General features: G+C 44.0%; 1 protein-coding gene across 1 annotated transcript; it reads right to left on the bottom strand.

Annotated features, from left to right (window-relative positions):
* Positions 1-387: 387 nt before the first annotated feature.
* LOC118384441 (protein CASC3-like) lies at positions 388-16,814 on the bottom strand. Its single transcript, XM_035770990.2, is given in 14 exon segments — positions 388-2,974; positions 4,455-4,627; positions 4,837-5,039; positions 6,175-6,291; positions 7,655-7,763; positions 7,903-7,964; positions 8,589-9,219; positions 9,221-9,470; positions 10,049-10,222; positions 10,402-10,547; positions 10,727-10,933; positions 11,866-11,921; positions 12,061-12,085; positions 16,573-16,814. Coding segments are annotated over 13 exon segments (2,316 nt in total). The 5' UTR covers positions 16,765-16,814; the 3' UTR covers positions 388-2,974; positions 4,455-4,483.
* Between the last annotated feature and the right edge of the window lie 243 nt (positions 16,815-17,057).

Below are 17,057 nucleotides of genomic sequence, written 5' to 3'. Positions count from 1 at the left end.
GAGTATTAGTTTGTAGATGGGTAGTCCCGTGTGGCTCAGTTGGTAGAGCATGATGCTCTACCACCCAAGGTTGTGGGTTTGATCCCCATGGGGGACAAGTATGACAACGTAGGCACTCAATATTGTAAGTTGCTCTGGATCAGTGTCTGCTAAATGACTAAAATCATTTGTGAATGATTCAAATGTTTAATCAAATTTATTTATAAAAGCCCTTCTTATATCAGCTGATATCTCAAAGTGCTGTACAGAAACCCAGCCTAAAACCCCAAACAGCAAGCAATGTCTCACATAATAGGCCTATGTGAGAGATGCAGTTAGTTAGAAGGCTTGGCACAATGTTGCCATCCAGTGGTAGCTGTTCAATAACTTTAATCAACCACATGACAATCATCTTTTTCCTAGATTCTGTTTAATGTTCCTCAGTCTAAACAAAACTTGCTCCACAATCAAGAAAATGTGTATATATATATTCAAACATCTATGAAACAAACAGGCCCACAGTGTTGGCAGGTCTAGTCAAATGAAACATGTCAAACCAATTTATCCTTAAGGCAAAGAAAATAAAACATTTAAAACGTTCTTATCAGCCATTTCTAAATAAAAAAACTTTGAATTACAACTCAATTCAGTTTATACTGATACAGGAGGGTAAAAAAAAAAAAAAGCTCATTTAAAGTTGCATCAATAACTTGCCCTTTTTGGGCAGACTCACTATAACAGTGTGCAGCCACCAGCACCAACTGAATTACTTTCACAATCATATCTATGTATGTATAACATGCATGTATGTTAGGTTTATTTGGCTGCTTTTAGACAGACAGCCCATTCTGACCCCCCACACTAACTGGTCTTTTGACCAATCAGATCTGAAAAATATCAGATTGTGGAAAACATTCAGAATTTGACTGCCTGGCGAAAGCCTAAGTTAACAGAATTTTCTTGAGGGAAAATCATTTGGGATCAGCAGTACGTTCTGCAAACAGACAAATCATATCCATTTTAGTGGTAGAGTGGCCTCACCAGTCTCTCCACTTTCACAAAAGGACTCAAGAGGGGGAAAAAATGGAAACGGAAAACTTCCAAACAACCATTTCATTTCAAAAGCAAGAGTTACGCCTCGTTTAAAAAAAAAAAAAATTTGTATCCATTCATAACCATGTATTTGATAACAAGGTGGTAGTATTTCTGCTTATTTAAACCACAGGCTTTAATATACATTTATCTATATACACACATACATTAGAAAGCAGTAGCACTGTCAAGTACATCAGTTTCAGGCCAGGTTAAATGGTTCTCTGGTAATACAGTATTACGTAAATAACTAAAAGAAACTGGGCAATGTGGAAGGTATAAAGAGAACTCGAAAATAAGTTGTTGAAATTGTAGGGTACTAGCTATAAGTAAGCACCATCTGTATATAGCTTTTCATCTTTATCTAAAGAGTGTGCGTTCACAAGACTCGAAACCATAAAATAAAAACTAAGACCTACGATGCTGTTGCGAGATGAAAATGGGACACTACGTATTTATTTGGACAGTGAAGCAACATCCCCCCCCCATTCGGCTCTATACTGCAGCATCTTTATTTGAGATTTAAATGTTTTATACGGTGACGAAAGAATGTCACCATTAATTGGAAAGTACTTCCATACAAATCTGTTATGTGTCAAAATTAAAGCACTTTATGCATCTGGACAAATTCACTTTGTATTAAAGTAGTCAAGTGTAGTACTTGGTCCCATATTCATTGCACGTAATGACATCAAGCTTGTTAAACTACAAACTTGGATGCATTCGCAGATTGTTTTGGTTGTGTTTCAGATTATGTTGTGCCCAATAGAAATTAATGGTAAATAAAGTATTGTCATTTTGGGAGTCGCGCATTGTAAATAAAAGTAGAATGTTTTAGAACATTAATAAGGATGTCTCCATGACTACGGATAATCACAAATAAATCGTAAATAATTACGAGCAAGAAAGTTAAGAGGCATACATATAACCACCCAAAAAAATACTAACCACTTATCGGCAATGGTGAGAGGTTAGCGAGATCTTTGTGGCTCAAACTCTCACCCATCATTATTCAAGATTCATTCATGAGTATCTGTAATCAAGGTAGTATCCACATTAATGTAGAGGTGTTCAGAAACTTGACTACTTTAACACACAAGTGAATTTATCCAAATATTTATGACATCTTCAAAATGTTTGGCGTTCATTTCTAAAAAAAATAAATAAAAAAAAGAAGCTCAAATTAAAATAAAAATAAAAAAAGACATTCTGTACCGTCGCCTCGTATGAAACGTTTGACCTCAAATCCAAAATGCTGGAGTAGAGGGACATTCAAAGTTTTGCTCCACTGTTCAAATAAATACGTAGGGGAGTGTAAATGTTAGCTAGAAAATGAGCAGGATTGTGGTGGGTGGGACAAACAGCTCTAGCTAACCCATATAAAAATGACCAACTATCCCAGTTAGATTCTCTCCATAATACTCACATGACACATTTAAGCCAGTCCTAAACATTTGTTCGAGCTTAAAAACACATTTTTTGCATGAATATTCCTACAGTTGAACGACAGATTGTTAGAAAGGAACAAATATCTACGAATGTCATTGGTGTCGGGTGTCACGTAATGTTTACAGAGGAGTTGAGGGCTTTCATTAACAGTTTTATATGGTTACGTTTTATAGGGTTTTTAAGACCTCACTCCCCTTAGAGGCAAAACACTGGTAGGTGAACCAAAACAACAACCCTTCAGTATTGTGGGCAACCAACCAATGTGGCACCTGAACACAAGGCGGATAACATCCCAGATAACATAAAAATACTAATAAACTAATCCGCTCCACATGTGGTGCTGGTCCTCGATTGCAGACTCCGTCTCCATGTCTATCGCTCTCTTCCAACTGGCGTAGCAATTTGGAACGCCGTGCTAGGATCTGACCTCCTGACTGGCCTTCCCACTCCGGTCCTGGAGAAAAGGGAAAAATCGCAGAAATGGGACAAATCAGCACAACTGTTCTGTCGCGCGAGCTTTGGCTTAGGCTGGAAGGAGGAGAAAAGAATGCATGGTTCAGCAATACAATTGAGCTCACTTCAGGAAACAGCAGAGGGAGCAGCCCCCCGATCCACATCGATGGGACCGCAGAGGAGAAGGTGGAAAGCTTCAAGTTCATCAAGGAGGCTAAATAAATTTAGCTTTACACCTAAAACTTTTACAGATGCACAATTGAGAGCATCTGTCAGGCTGTATCACCGCCTGGTACAGCAACTGCACTGCCCATTACCGCAAAGCGCTCCAGAGGGTGGTGCAGTCTGCCCAATGCATTACCGGGGGCAAACTTCCCACCCTCCTAGACATCTACAGCACCCGATGCCACAGGAAGACCAAAAAGATCATCAAGGACATCAACCACCCGAGCCACTGCCTGTTCACTCAGCTATCATCCAGAAGGCGAGGTCAGTACAGGTGCATCAACGCTGGGACCGAGAAACTGAAAAATAGCTTATTTCACTAGGCCATCAGAGGCGGCTGCCTACAGACAGATTAGGAATCACTGGCCACTTTAATAATGTTTCCATACCTAGCATTACTAATCACCCATCTCATACGTATATAATGTATTCTATACCACTATCTTAGTCCAATGTAGGTGTATATGTTGTGAAACTTAAATATTACTTGTTGAATGTCACTGCACTGTCGGAGCTAGAAGCACAAGCCTTTCACCTTTAGTAACATCTGCTAAACACATATGTGACCAATACATTTGATTTGAAATGTCTTGAGACAGTCATGCAGCTAGGTGTTGGGCATTCATTTGTTTGAAGGTTACCTGCACCAAAGCATTTCTCTGGTGGGATTTTGAATCGCGTCTTTTTAGAGAGAGTGTGTGTGTGTGTGTGTGTGTGTGTGTGTGTGTGTGTGTGTGTGTGTGTGTGTGTGTGCCCACTCACATCTCAAAAAGAGACATCAGTTTGAAGACAGTATTATTGCCTGGGGGCTTTTAGGAGGAGCTCTAGGGGATAAGAGGAGCTCGTCTGTCAGAACGAACTGGAGAGCAGAGATCTGAAACACACATTCAGCTGCTTTACTCCGACTCAGAGCCACTGGTCTTACTTCACATGTGTCCAAGGCAAAAAAAAAAACACTGTTTGATTTAGACACGGTGCCTACTTTTGAACGAGAGCTCAAAAAACAAAATGAGGGAAGCAAGCACTTTTATGGCAACGTTATGACTTGACCTACAGCAACAGTCTCTGGGATAGGCCTATTCTGTCATCCTCCCCCATCCAACTCTTCAAAACACATTTTCAACATGATCAAAATATTTTAAAAACATAACCTTCTCTTTCGTCCTACTCTCACATCGACTCATTCAGTCAGGACTGAGGCAGGTCGATGTCTTGGCGTTTTGATTGGGTGAGTGGGTGAGAGAGGGAAGACCTACCGGTTGTTGGGTCGCTGGGGGTTTGGGGCTCACTCCGGGCCGTACCCTACCTCTGGTGGGGGAGGTTTGACGGTGACGGGCTGGGAGGAGCGCCGGGGAGGCGAGGGTTTGGGCTGGGCTTGCTGCTGCATTGGATCGTAGTACGTCACCCCACCGTACACCTGCGACTGGGCCTGAGGGGAGAGGAGGTTACACGGTTTATGCATGTGTGTAAAAACACATTCCTAAATGTTAAGGGTGGAGTCGAATAACTTTGAAATACGTATTGAATTGCAGAGCTGTCAGCATATTGCAACAGTAATGTGTTGCATTGGGTACAATATATAGCAACATTTGACATGCTGATGTGGTAGCTATGGTGTCTTGAGGGCAGAGGTCTCACCGGCGGGTTGTACATGGGGGGCAGGGTGGCTCCTGCCGGGTAGGGGTAGTTGGTGTTCCCAAAGGTCATGACACCTGGCGGAGGGTAGAAGGGCGGGGCCAGCAGCTGCTGTGGAGGGGGCTGCCCAGGGGACATGGAGACGGGGGGAGGAGCGTAGAGAGCTGGGTTGGGCATGGGGCCACTCGACTGGTGGGGGTGTAGACCTGAGGGGGAGACGGGAGGGGTTCGTGGGTGTGACCAGACAGACTGAGGCCCATAAAGTAGCCAACACCATACCAGCATTTCTGGTCAGGAGTGGGGCCGTTTAAAAGGAGAAAAAACAACAACCCTAAACCGAAAAACTTGTGTTACCCCACACACACAATTAAAATCACAGTGCAGTTAGTTATCACAAAATGAAGGTCCCGATCATCATCAAACGGAAAAATAAACATACCTAAAATAAACATACCTAACGCAACAATGCTGTAACGTTAGGAGACATTATTTTCAAAGAATATAAAGCACTTTGCACGTCTTCCTTGTTAACAGTTGGAAAAATGGCAGAGAGAGACAGGGAAGCGACAGTCCTGTATGGCAATACTTCAAGAGGTTAAATTAGGTAATGAAATGCAAACTTTGCAAAGTGGAATTGAGCTACAGTGGCAGTACAGGTGCAATGCTAAAAGGGAGGCACCGTGAGACCCGAAACATTGCTGGCAGCAGCTCAGGACCCTAAACAAGAGACACGGGATCTTCACAAGAAAGAAGTGCGATAAGGGATGGATAAAATAACAGCCCCGATTACAGAAACTGCAGTTAATATGCAGCCATTGCAATGGTAGAGGATATCAGCTTCAATGCCCTGATGCTACATCTAGAACCAAACTACAAGAAAAAAGAACCGTGATGGCCCGGAAGGAGAAATTATACAATGACTGCTCTGCAAGTACAAAGTGTGAGCTTTATCTGCATTGTGAATTCACATGTCATTTTATGATTTCTTTTCTTGTCGTTTAAAAAAAGACAAATTGCAGTTGAGGCACTTGAGAAAACTTTTAATGATGTGAAACACTCATTGAAAAGCACAAAGTTATTAACTAAAGGGGTAAGAATAACAATTCATTTGAGTTCAATAAGAGAGCATTTAAGCAATACTATTCCTGAGTTGATTGAACATGTCTTCATGTGCATGGTGATTATACAGAGGTAAGTGAGGTTCAAGAAAGCTTGTCATTGACTTTCCTTTTTGTTGCCAGAGAAGACACAGGCAGAGTTCATATCTATCATCTTAGTTGAGGGTAACTGCTGCCCTCACCACGTTTTCCCTGGGTCCCCTGGCAGCAAGGTGACACTAACCTGGGTGTCCTGGATGGCCTGGGTGGGGGAGGTGCATCTCAGGCTGGACCAGCATACCCTGGGGTGGGAGGGGGGCGGGGCTGTCGCCATGGGCATAGATTGGTCCTTGGTAAGACACTGCAGGAGGAGACAATATAGCATTTAGACTCATGTAAGCGCTCCACAGTCAGATATATCATTCTACAACTAAACCAAACACACTACATGGCTTGCTCGTCAAACATTTCTAAAGTTGCCGCCCCCCCTTGCTGCTATGCCTCCACTCTCCTGGGTAGGCTTTTCACTAGAGGTTGGAACACCGGGGACTTGGTTCCATTCATCCACAAGAGCATTAGTGAGGTCAGGCACAGATGTTGGGCGATTAGGCCTGGCTTGCAGTCGGGGTTGAGGTCAGGGCTTTGTGCAGGCAAGTCAAGTTCTTCCACCATGGTCTCGACAAACCATTTCTGTACAGACCTCGCTTTGTGCACAGGGGCACTGTCATGCTGAAACAGGAAAGGGCCTTCCCCTAACTGTTGCCGCAAAGTTGGAAACACAGAATTGTCTAGATAGCGTTAAGATTCCCCTTCACCCGAACCATGAAAAACAGCCCCAGACCATTATTCCTCCTCCACCAAACTTCACAGTCGGCACTATGCATTGGGGCAGCTAACGTTGTCCTGGCATCCGCCAAACCAAGATTTGTCCATCAGACAGCACTTCAGGAAATACGATTCCACTTCTCCAGAGTCCAATGGCGGCGAGCTTTACGCCACTCCAGGTGACGCTTGGCACGACGCATTATGTTAGATCTTTTATGAAGCTCCCGGCAACAGTTATTGTGCTGACGTTGCTTCCAGAGGCAGTTTGGAACTCAGTAGTGAGTGATGCAACTGAGGACCGACGATTTATTACACACTTTCAGCACTCGGCGGTCCCGTTCTTGTGTGGCCTACCGCTCACGGCTGAGCCATTGTTGCTCCTAGACGCTTTCACGTCACAATAACAACACTTACTGTTGACTGGGGAAGCTCTAGCAGGGCAGGAATTTGACAAACTGACTTGTTGGAAAGGTGGCATCCTATGACGGTGCCACGTTGAAAGTCCCTGAGCTCCTCATTACGGGACATTCTACTGTCAATGTTTGTCTATGGAGATCGCAAAGCTGTGTGCTCAATTTCATACACCTGTCAGCAACGGGAGTGGCTGAAAAAGCCAAATCCACCAATTTTAAGGAGTGTCCACATACGTTTGTATATATAGTGTATCTGATGTGGCAATCATGTGTTAAACTATAACAAAATAAGCTACATGGTTTATCACAGATACCCGTGTACCCTAACATTTTTAAGACAGCATTCTAACGCAGCTACAACATGTTGTAGTTTAGTACAGATTCTACCAGAGCCTGGCTCTGAGCCTATGGACAAAGAGATACCAGCTAGTGTTGCGTTTTCAGTTGTGCCCTGCCTTCTGGTGGTAGTGTGTGGCACGGACTCACTGGGCTCGTAGTAGTGGCCCTCCATGACCCCTATGTGCATAGGAGGAGCGGGCTCCGGGCTTGGCCTCTGGCGCTGGGACGAGTACCGCTTTGCCCGGTTACCAGCTCCCTGAGATGGAGAGAAAGAGGGTGAGAGCTGACCGAACCACTCAAAATGTCAGGTAAAAAACGCCACACTTCTCCTTGAAGGCAACATAAAACGACAGAAACCCATCTGTTCATAAGTCACCACAAGTTGGCCTACTCACCAGCTCTTCTATGTTACTGTATTGTGGAGGTGCTCCACCCATGTGCATAGAGTTAGGGATGCCTGCAAAGAGACAAAAAAAGGGTTGACAATACGCAAGAAAAACATATCCAACTACCTGATCCACTGCTGCGGTTTAGATACATCTTATAAGCTTCATGTCAAACCAGCTACCAACGTGTATTTCTGACTCAGGTTTCTGTCCTGACAAAATGTGTACTTGAGGCACTTTAAACCTTGGGTGCAAAAAGGACATTTTATTTCCAATGTATTGCATGATAAAAACCTCCCAGGCTCCAGACAGCATGCAAGGACGCACCACCACCTGCACTGAGTGGATTAGCTGGCTTAAAAGAGCTACTTGCATTCGCACACTGCCACCCCCCCCATTGCTCCACACTGACTAATGGCCTCATTATGTCAATCAGCCTCACTGAATGGTCACTGACCTACTGACTGACTCAGTGCTGTACCAGGGAGCTGCTGCTTAGCTTCACCAGGGCTGCTGGTGCAGTGGTGACTGAGCTGCTTGTAACAGTGCTGCTGGAACTATGAGAGGATGTGTGTCACTCCATATTACTCAAATAATAATAATAATAATAATAATAATAATAACAAATAAAAAAAGAGGGGTAGAGCAAGAGAGGTAGAATGGGGTAGAGAGAGGGCGAAAGAGAGAAGGCTCACCCCTCATCTCAGCGCGTAGAAACGAAGTTGGGTTCTGGGCCCAGTTCTGTCCAGCCAGGCTTAGTCTGGCCAGGTCCTGGTCCAGCCCTGTGAGTACCGTCGCCTGGCTACTGTCTCCAGCATCCCCCTGGCTCTGACTGGGGCCCTGCCACGGCTCACTCGCCAGTGCCGAGGAAGACACGGTGGGGGCAGGCTCCTCAAGAGAGGCCTGCTTGTCCAGCTCAGTGGCCCGGGTGCGAGTCCTCCTGGCTAGGGAGTACGACTTCTTCTCCACGGGCCGCTCCGGAGCCGGGGAGGCATCGCGGGTAACCGGGTTGTCTGCCGGAGGAGCAGATCCCCCTCGCTGCTGCTCCTGTCGCCGTGGCGCAGAGTCCCTTTCTCGATCTCCCTTGCCACTGTAGTGGCGATTGTGGTAGACGGACTGAGACGGAGACGTTGTCACTGTCGTGTTGCGCTCGTTATCCTCCTCGCTGCAGATCTCTTCCACCACTACCGAAGAGCTGCGCTCCGTATGGGCCCCTCTGTTCCCCCGGCCCCTGGGGCTTCGTTCCCCGTCCATGGGCGGTAGGCTCCCGGGTCTGGGGGGGCTCGGCCTTGGGGCCTGGCCGTTGAGACTCCTGGTTTCTGTCATTCCTGTACTGGGCCTGGGGGGGGCGGTTGCCCTGGAAGCCCCGGGGTGGGGGGTGGGAGGAGGGCCTGGGGGGGTTGTTGTTGCGCTGGGTGTTGGGGGCTGCTGAGGGGGGAGGACCAGACTGCTGCAGGGCCACGGCTAGGGGAGTGCTACGGCTGTTGGGGTTCCCTCCCTGCTGCCAGGAGGTATGGATGGGCCTCTCCCCGTCTCCGTCCCGCCAGCGCTTGTCCCGGACTGGAGAGGTGCTGTGTCTGCAGGGGGAGGAGAGGAGGCTAGTGTGAGAACAAGCTGCTAGTCGACCAGCGGTTGGTAAATGATGGTACACGGGCCAGATTATGTTTTGATTCTTTTATCTTTATAAACACTCCAGGCGACTTTTGAACATCTAAAACGAGGTAGAAAGTATACAGAAACTAGTGGACCTATATATTTTCAAATTATTTATCCTTTTCAGACACGCAAATAGCTTTTGACTAACAAATCGGCCCAGGAAAACCTGCACGACTTTATTTATCTCAAAGTGACCATCAAGCCAAAAATGATTCCCCACTCCTGTAGTCGACTATTGCTGTTATTTGTGAGATGACATTGTAAGGGGATAAATTGTGTCTGTTAATATAAATTGGCACGATAGACGATAATGGTGGTTAGTGTTACAGGCTTTCAGAGACATGGGAATTTCAACATTGGGTTAGTAGAGTTGAGGGACAGCAGAGTTGAGGGACAATAGAGTTGAGGGACAGCAGAGTTGAGGGACAGCAGAGTTGAGGGACAGCAGAGTTGAGGGACAGCAGAGTTGAGGGACAGCAGAGTTGAGGGACAGTAGTACCTGGGCTTGCGCTGTCTATAGGACCGCTCATTGGAGACACCTCCGTTACGGATGTCATAGCCGTAGATTGCAACCAGCTCCTCACGTGACTTGGGCGCCTGCTCCTCCTCCCTGAACCTATCGTGTTCCCAGCGACCCTCATCCTTCCACAGCTTCCTGTTACGACCCTTCGGCCTGGAGGACAGGAAAGAAGCAGCAAATATACCAATAAACAGGTTTACCAATGAAACGCCATCCGTCTATTACTAGGAGTCATCCATCCTTTGTGTGGTTGTTGGTCACGTTTAGATTAGTTTCAGGTGAACGACAAACATTCAATGAATAAAAATGATAAACTTTACGTCCCCCCTTACCGTTCCTCCTCCTGTGCGTTTCCTCTGACGTCATGCTCAAAGAACATTCCCTTACGGGGGATATAGGCTGGGTTATTACGATCCTGGTCATCATCCAGCTTCTGGCCTGGTTTAGCACCTTTATTCTCAGAGTCTTCTGTGCTTTCCTGGTTACACGGAGTAGAATTACTCAAAATGATTGACCAAGAGGCCCATATTTGTATGCACTTGTGTGTGTGTATGTATGTATGTATGTATGTATGTATGTATGTATGTATGTATGTATGTATGTATGTATGTATGTATGTATGTATGTATGCATTTTCTTGTCAATTAACCATTTTACCTGTCCATCCCCGCTTTGCCTCTCCCCTGCCAGGTTGCCTTTATCTTCACACTTCACTTCTTTACTCAAACCTTTCTCACCCTCCTCTACCTTCCCCCCTCCTTCCTGCAGCTCCCCCTCTGCAGCAGGGGTGTCGGCAGTAGGACTGGGTTTGGGCCCAGCAGCCGTTGGAGGGACCTCCTCCTCCTCCTCTTCCTCCTCACCTCCCTGAGAGAGACAATACAAGACTTGAGTTAGTTTGCTTCGTGTGTATCATTATCAAGATGCTGTCAGAGAGATCAATGCAAATATCCTTAGAGTCCTACTTATTCCAGTCAAAAACGGCTGTGCATATTGGACAAATTAAACTTCTCATCAGAACCACAGTTGAGACCTCATTAAGAGGATTCCAGTACCATCATGGACATTGCAATGCATGAGTACATCAATTGAAAATGTTTTATTTGTTTGTATCTTGCATCTAGGGGTTGCTACAGTGCAGAAGGTCTGTGTTCTGAAATACCGGTACCTGTATCAATGGTTGAAACCTGCTCATCTCTTCAGTCCATCCAGGATTTCAATGCAGCAATTCCGACATTTCACATGGCAACATGTGAGGATTTTGTCCAATTTGTTACATAAATTCACCGACGAGGGAAAGGTCTGTTGATGTGTGCTTAACTGGACCATATTATGCAGTACATTTGCAGTGATTGGTTGAAATTGTAAGCTCTCTTTTTTTTTGTGGTGATCGGTATGCAATAATTTGACTGTTTTATGAGGTAATAGTGCAGGATTGGTCAAATTTGCAAGACCTTACACAATATACTGGGAATTGTTGATTTAGCAACAAAAACAAAATGGGTTGCAGAACAGCTACATCCTGGAGGGACTCTTGTTTCATGGTTGATTTAATTTTTTTGTCTCAAATACTTTGGAAGTTAGATACATCATGATCTTTCCAAACCACTAGTTGGGCTATTCTGTTGGGAGGAGGAGGAACCTTGGGGTAGCCTCATGAAGCCTGCATTACTGAAATTCTCAAATAAAATCTGGTTCATCAAATACTATGTTGCCCAAGTGTCCATGCAAATAAAACACATAAAATGACATTAACATTTTACCCTACAGCATAACTCTGTTCAGCAGTGGCAACTCACCTCTGAATGTGAGGCATTATCCTCAGGATCTGCACTTTCATAGTCAGAAAGGACAGCTGCAAAAACAAACATTCAAATGTGTCTGAAACAAGTACATCAACTGTTTAACAGTGGTGTGATCCAAATGGGAAATGCTTCAGATATGTGCGTCATTCTAGATAGGCCATTGGATTGCGTCACCAAACACTGACTCACCTTCTCCTACGCCATCTTCACTTTCCTGTTAAGAAAGGATAACACTAGTCAAACAATGTGAATGAATTGACAACAAATAGCAACAGTATGTAGCCTACACACCGTCACGCAAACACGATACCAACCCGTACGTCAAGTATTTTGTAACGGGGGGGAATGTATCCTCAATTCATTAGCATACTGGTATTCGGATGACTGACATGCCCAGAGTAAACTGCCTGTTACTCAGGCCCAGAAGCTAGGATATGCATATACTTGGTAGCATTAGATATAAAAGTTCATAGATATAACAATTTGTAAGTCGCTCTGGATAAGAGCGTCTGCTAAATGACTTAAATATAAATGTAAATGTTAAAATGTCAGTGAGTATAACAGAAGGAAAATCCATCCTGAATTTTATTTTTTTTACAGGACAGGCCATTTCAGTGCTTGCCTATGGGAAATACAAATAGATAGGACCCAGATTGCAGTTCCTTTGGCTTCCAATAGATGTCAGTCTTTAGAAAGGGTTTCAGGCTTGTTTTTTGAAAAATGAATAAGTAGTTGGAAGAATTGTTGTTATCATTAGAAAAGTTTTGTTGATACGTGAATTAAATATAGTTTATTTAGATATTAGAGTCCCTGAGGATTAATTAGAAACATCCTTTGACTTGTTTGGACGGACTTTAGCGGTAACATTTTGGATTCGTTTGTATGCCTGTTGAAAGAGTGGATTACTGAGATCATTGGCTCCAACTAAACTGACCTTTTTGGATATAAAAGGACTTTATCGAACAAAACGACCATTCATTGTGTAGCTGGGACCCTTGGGATTGCAAACAGAGGAAAATCTTCAAAAAAGGTAAGCGATTTATTTAATCGATATGTGAGATTGTGACGCCTGTGCTGGTTGAAAAAGTATTTTGGTGTGTGGCCCTGTCCTCAGATAATCACATGGTATGCTTTCCCCGTAAAGCCTTTTTGAAATCTGACCATGCAGTTGGATTAACAATAAATTAAGCTTTTAAATTATGCATGAAAATACAAGTGTCATACATGTTTTTAAATGACCAAGCCATTCAGAGTGAATTAAATCAGTGAGGGAATTAACTGGAATTATCTTGTCCAATACAGATGTGAAAGCTGACAGTCAAGTTTTTCTATTCACAATCCAGACAACAATAAATGACTTCCTAAACAAAAATCAAATCCAAACCTGGGAAAAAGAGCTCTCTTCCTTAGCTAAATGGAGAAATCTAGAAACTGATGAAAGAACGAGATCATGCTCTAAAAACAGCCCCGAAGTCCAAATTAGCCCTCACCCTCCAATCCAACAGGTCCCAGACGTGCTCAATGGGATTGAGATCCGGGCTCTTCACTGGCCATGGCAGAACACTGACATTCCTGTCTTGCAGGAAATCACAGAACGAGCAGTATAGCTGGTGGCATTGTCATGCTGGAGAGTGGCCTAAGTTTATAACTCTGACCCTAATTGCCTACCGTCTAAGCTGTTAGTGTCTTAACGACCATTCCACCGGTGCATGTTCACTAATAGTTTATGATTCATTGAACAAGCATGGGAAACAGTGTTTATATCCTTTACAATGAAGATCTGTTAAGTTATTTGGATTTTTACAAATTATCTTTGAAAGACGGGGTCCTGAAAAGGGGACGTTTCTCTTTTAGCTGAGTTTAGGTTAACCCCGTTGAGAAATAAAGTGATGAAAGAAATCACAGGCCAAGGCAAACTTTTTTATAAAAATAACTGGAGAAACAAAGGGAAATTCTAAATTCATCTGGGCGAATCTAAAAAAAAAATTGCAGGGAAAAACCATAGCAACGCTGCAAAAAGACTAGAAATCAATGTGAATGAGTCTAACACGGGATGGAGTAGAAATAGCAACAGCCTTCAATTCCTACTTTGTTGACTATGTCAAGGTACTGACACAGAGCCCCTCCACCGGTTTCTTAAGGGGTCAGCGCTAATGAATGACACTGAACCGGTCTTCAGAGGTGTCAGAGGCGAACAAGGTGATTAGCTCACTAAAGAACTAAAGCAAAATATGTGTTTGGGCTGGACTCTACCTTTCTTAAACTACACAGTCACTCATTAGTCCCATTACTAAGGTCACAAACATCTATTGGTCAGGGGGTGTTTCCAAGGGCCTGAAAGTTGGCTATGATAACAGCCATCTAAATCAGGTGACCATGTTGACATGAGTAACTACAGGCCTATTCGTATACTACCTGTGGTGTTTATGGTTGCTGAAAAGTGTGTAGCAGAGAAACTGATTGCCCACAACAACAGTCCCATCACATTACACTCCATGCAGTTTGGCTTCAGAGCAAAACACTCCACAAAAACAGCCAACTGCTTTCTTCTGGAAAATGTGAAGTCCAAGATGGACAAAGGGGTGTTGTTGGGGGCTGTATTTCTTGACCTAAGGAAAGCTTTTGATATGGTTAACCATGAGGTTCTCACCACAAAACTGTCCAAGTTCAACTTTCCCCCCCGATGACTCGAGATGGATGAAATCATACCGTGAAGGCAGAACTCAGCGTGTCAGAGTGAACAATGGGCTGTCGCCCACTCTCAGCTATGATGTGGGGGTGCCCCAAGGGTCAATACTGGGGCCCCTCCTGTTCAACCTGTACATGAATGATCTGCCTGTACTGGGTCATAAATTCAAATGTATGCAGATGATACAGTGATATATGTGCATGCAACGAGCAAACAAGCTGCACAAGAACTCACTAGTGTAATGGTCCAGGTTACAAAGCGTCTCAGCGACTCATGTTTGCATTTCAATTCTAAGAAGAAAAAAAAGTCTGCATGTTCTTCACAATGAGGGCAACAGATGTTACTGTGTCAGGGGAGAAGCTCCAGGTGGTATCTGATTTTAAGTACTTTGGGCTTCATACTTGATTCTGAAGCAGGTGAAAAGGTAACTCAAATAACCAAATTCAACCTAGCTAATATCCATTCATACAAAATTGTTTGACTGCAGAGGTAGCAAAACGGTACCTTCAAATCTCTGATACTCACACACTTAATATACTGCTTGACTAGTTGGGCCCAAGCTTGCTGTATTAAAACCAATTCAGACTGTCTACAAACAGGCTCTCAAAGTGCTTGATAGAAAGCCCAATAGCCATCATCACTGTTACATCCTCAGAAAGCATGAGCTCCTGAGTTGGAAAAAATATTGTGTAATACACTGACATATGTCTTCTATTCAAGATCCTAAATGGCCTTGCCCCCCCCCCACACTTAGTACTTTTGTTAGACAGAAAACCCAAACCCATGGCAGCAGATCCACAAGGTCTAACATGAGGTGACTGTATGGTTCCCTTAAGGAAAACCAGCTTTAGTCAATTGGCTTTCTCCATGAGAGCATCCCATGTCTGGAGCACACTGCTATCAAAACACACAACTGCCTCATCTAATCACACCTTTAACAAACAAAAAAACATGAAGACATGGCTAAAGGCCAATCAGACTTGTGAACATAATCCCAAACTGTGTATTGCCACTTTCCATGTTGTCTGTTGCTTGTGAGGTGTGGAAACACTGTTGCTTTAATGCATTTGGTTCTGTTGCTTTTTGTGCTATTGCTCTGTCTGCGTGCTATGTGTTGCCTTTCCTATGTTGCTCTGCATGTGCTCACTGCTCATTGATTGTATTGTTATTGTAATTGTTCTTAATAACCTGCCCAGGACTTGCTGTTGAAAATTAGCCGGCTGGCTACAACCGGCACGGTTACCTAAAAGTTGATTAATGTACACAGTCCCTGTAACAAATTAACTAAAACCACCATCTATTGTGCCAAACATGGATTCCTCACATCACTATGGATTTAGATAAATATCAACAAGCTTTGTGGTAGTGGCCATTCAAAACCAGAGGGTGAAGTCAAGATTATTACTGGTCAAGAAAAATTACTAGATGAGGCGTGACTGGAGGCACATATTGTAACGTTATGTAGCTAACGACGTCAATTTGCACATTTTAACGGTCAGATGAAATAGCCCAACAACATCGAAGCTCCCTGTGGCTTTAGTTAACATTAGCAAGTTACTGACATAACGTTAGCTAGCTTATACATTTAACTGAAACACTGATAGTACAGTAACTAGCTAAATTAAAATAGTTTCCTCTTGCTAACCATTAGCCAACGCGTTACCATCGCGGTAAACGTGCTAGCTAGCGTTACCAAACAAAGTAAGCTAGCGCAAACGAGCTGGCTTGTCTAGTTAGTTCACGGTTTGGCCCTTCACACGTTTTCCGGCCAAACATGAGAGAGTTGGTTGATTTATGAGCAACATTAGCTGAACGCAGCAAACGCCAAACATGGGGTTGCGGTTTGGCCTAACCACTGGACAACAATCCGCGCGGTACTGTTCCATTACCATAGCCGGCTAACTTGTTGACCCAGCCATTAATTATAGTAGTGAGCAGGCTAACGTTAGCTAGCCAACTAATCAAGTACTATTACATTGATCGGCTTTGCGTCTCGAGAACAAGACACTCACACACTCGGATTCAGCATCGTTTTTCGGCACCACACGAACAGCTGGTGCCTCAACTGGCTCAGGATCCCGTACTCGGAGCTTTGTCGTTGGCGAAAGGGACTTTCCACTTTCCGATCCCGAACCAGATTCATCGTCCTCCTCGCTATCCTGGGACGCGCGCCGCCGTCGCCGGTCCGCCATCTTAGAAATCATATAAAGGAAACCGGAAGAATGCCAGGAATTATGGGTGAATGTTAGTTACGCAATTCCGCCTTAGCCTCCTCGAGCTTTTTTTAATCAAGGCATTTCAATCTCTCTGGCAAGTTATCGTTTAAATTAGAAAGTGTCGTTAATTGGTTGTTGAAGCATTTTTGAACGATTAAGTCAGTATGACGACACCTATGAACAAAATTATAAATCCCCTAAAATCTGCTCAGAGTTGAATTAATATTAATTATTATCCAGAGACATATTGATATTCACGTTCACTCATACCTAATTCCCAT

Source organism: Oncorhynchus keta, chromosome 5 (genome assembly GCF_023373465.1).
Source record: "Oncorhynchus keta strain PuntledgeMale-10-30-2019 chromosome 5, Oket_V2, whole genome shotgun sequence".
Classification (NCBI taxonomy): Eukaryota; Metazoa; Chordata; class Actinopteri; order Salmoniformes; family Salmonidae; genus Oncorhynchus; species Oncorhynchus keta.
The sequence above is the reverse complement of the archived record's forward strand: the minus strand, read 5'-3'. Positions and strand labels throughout refer to the sequence as shown.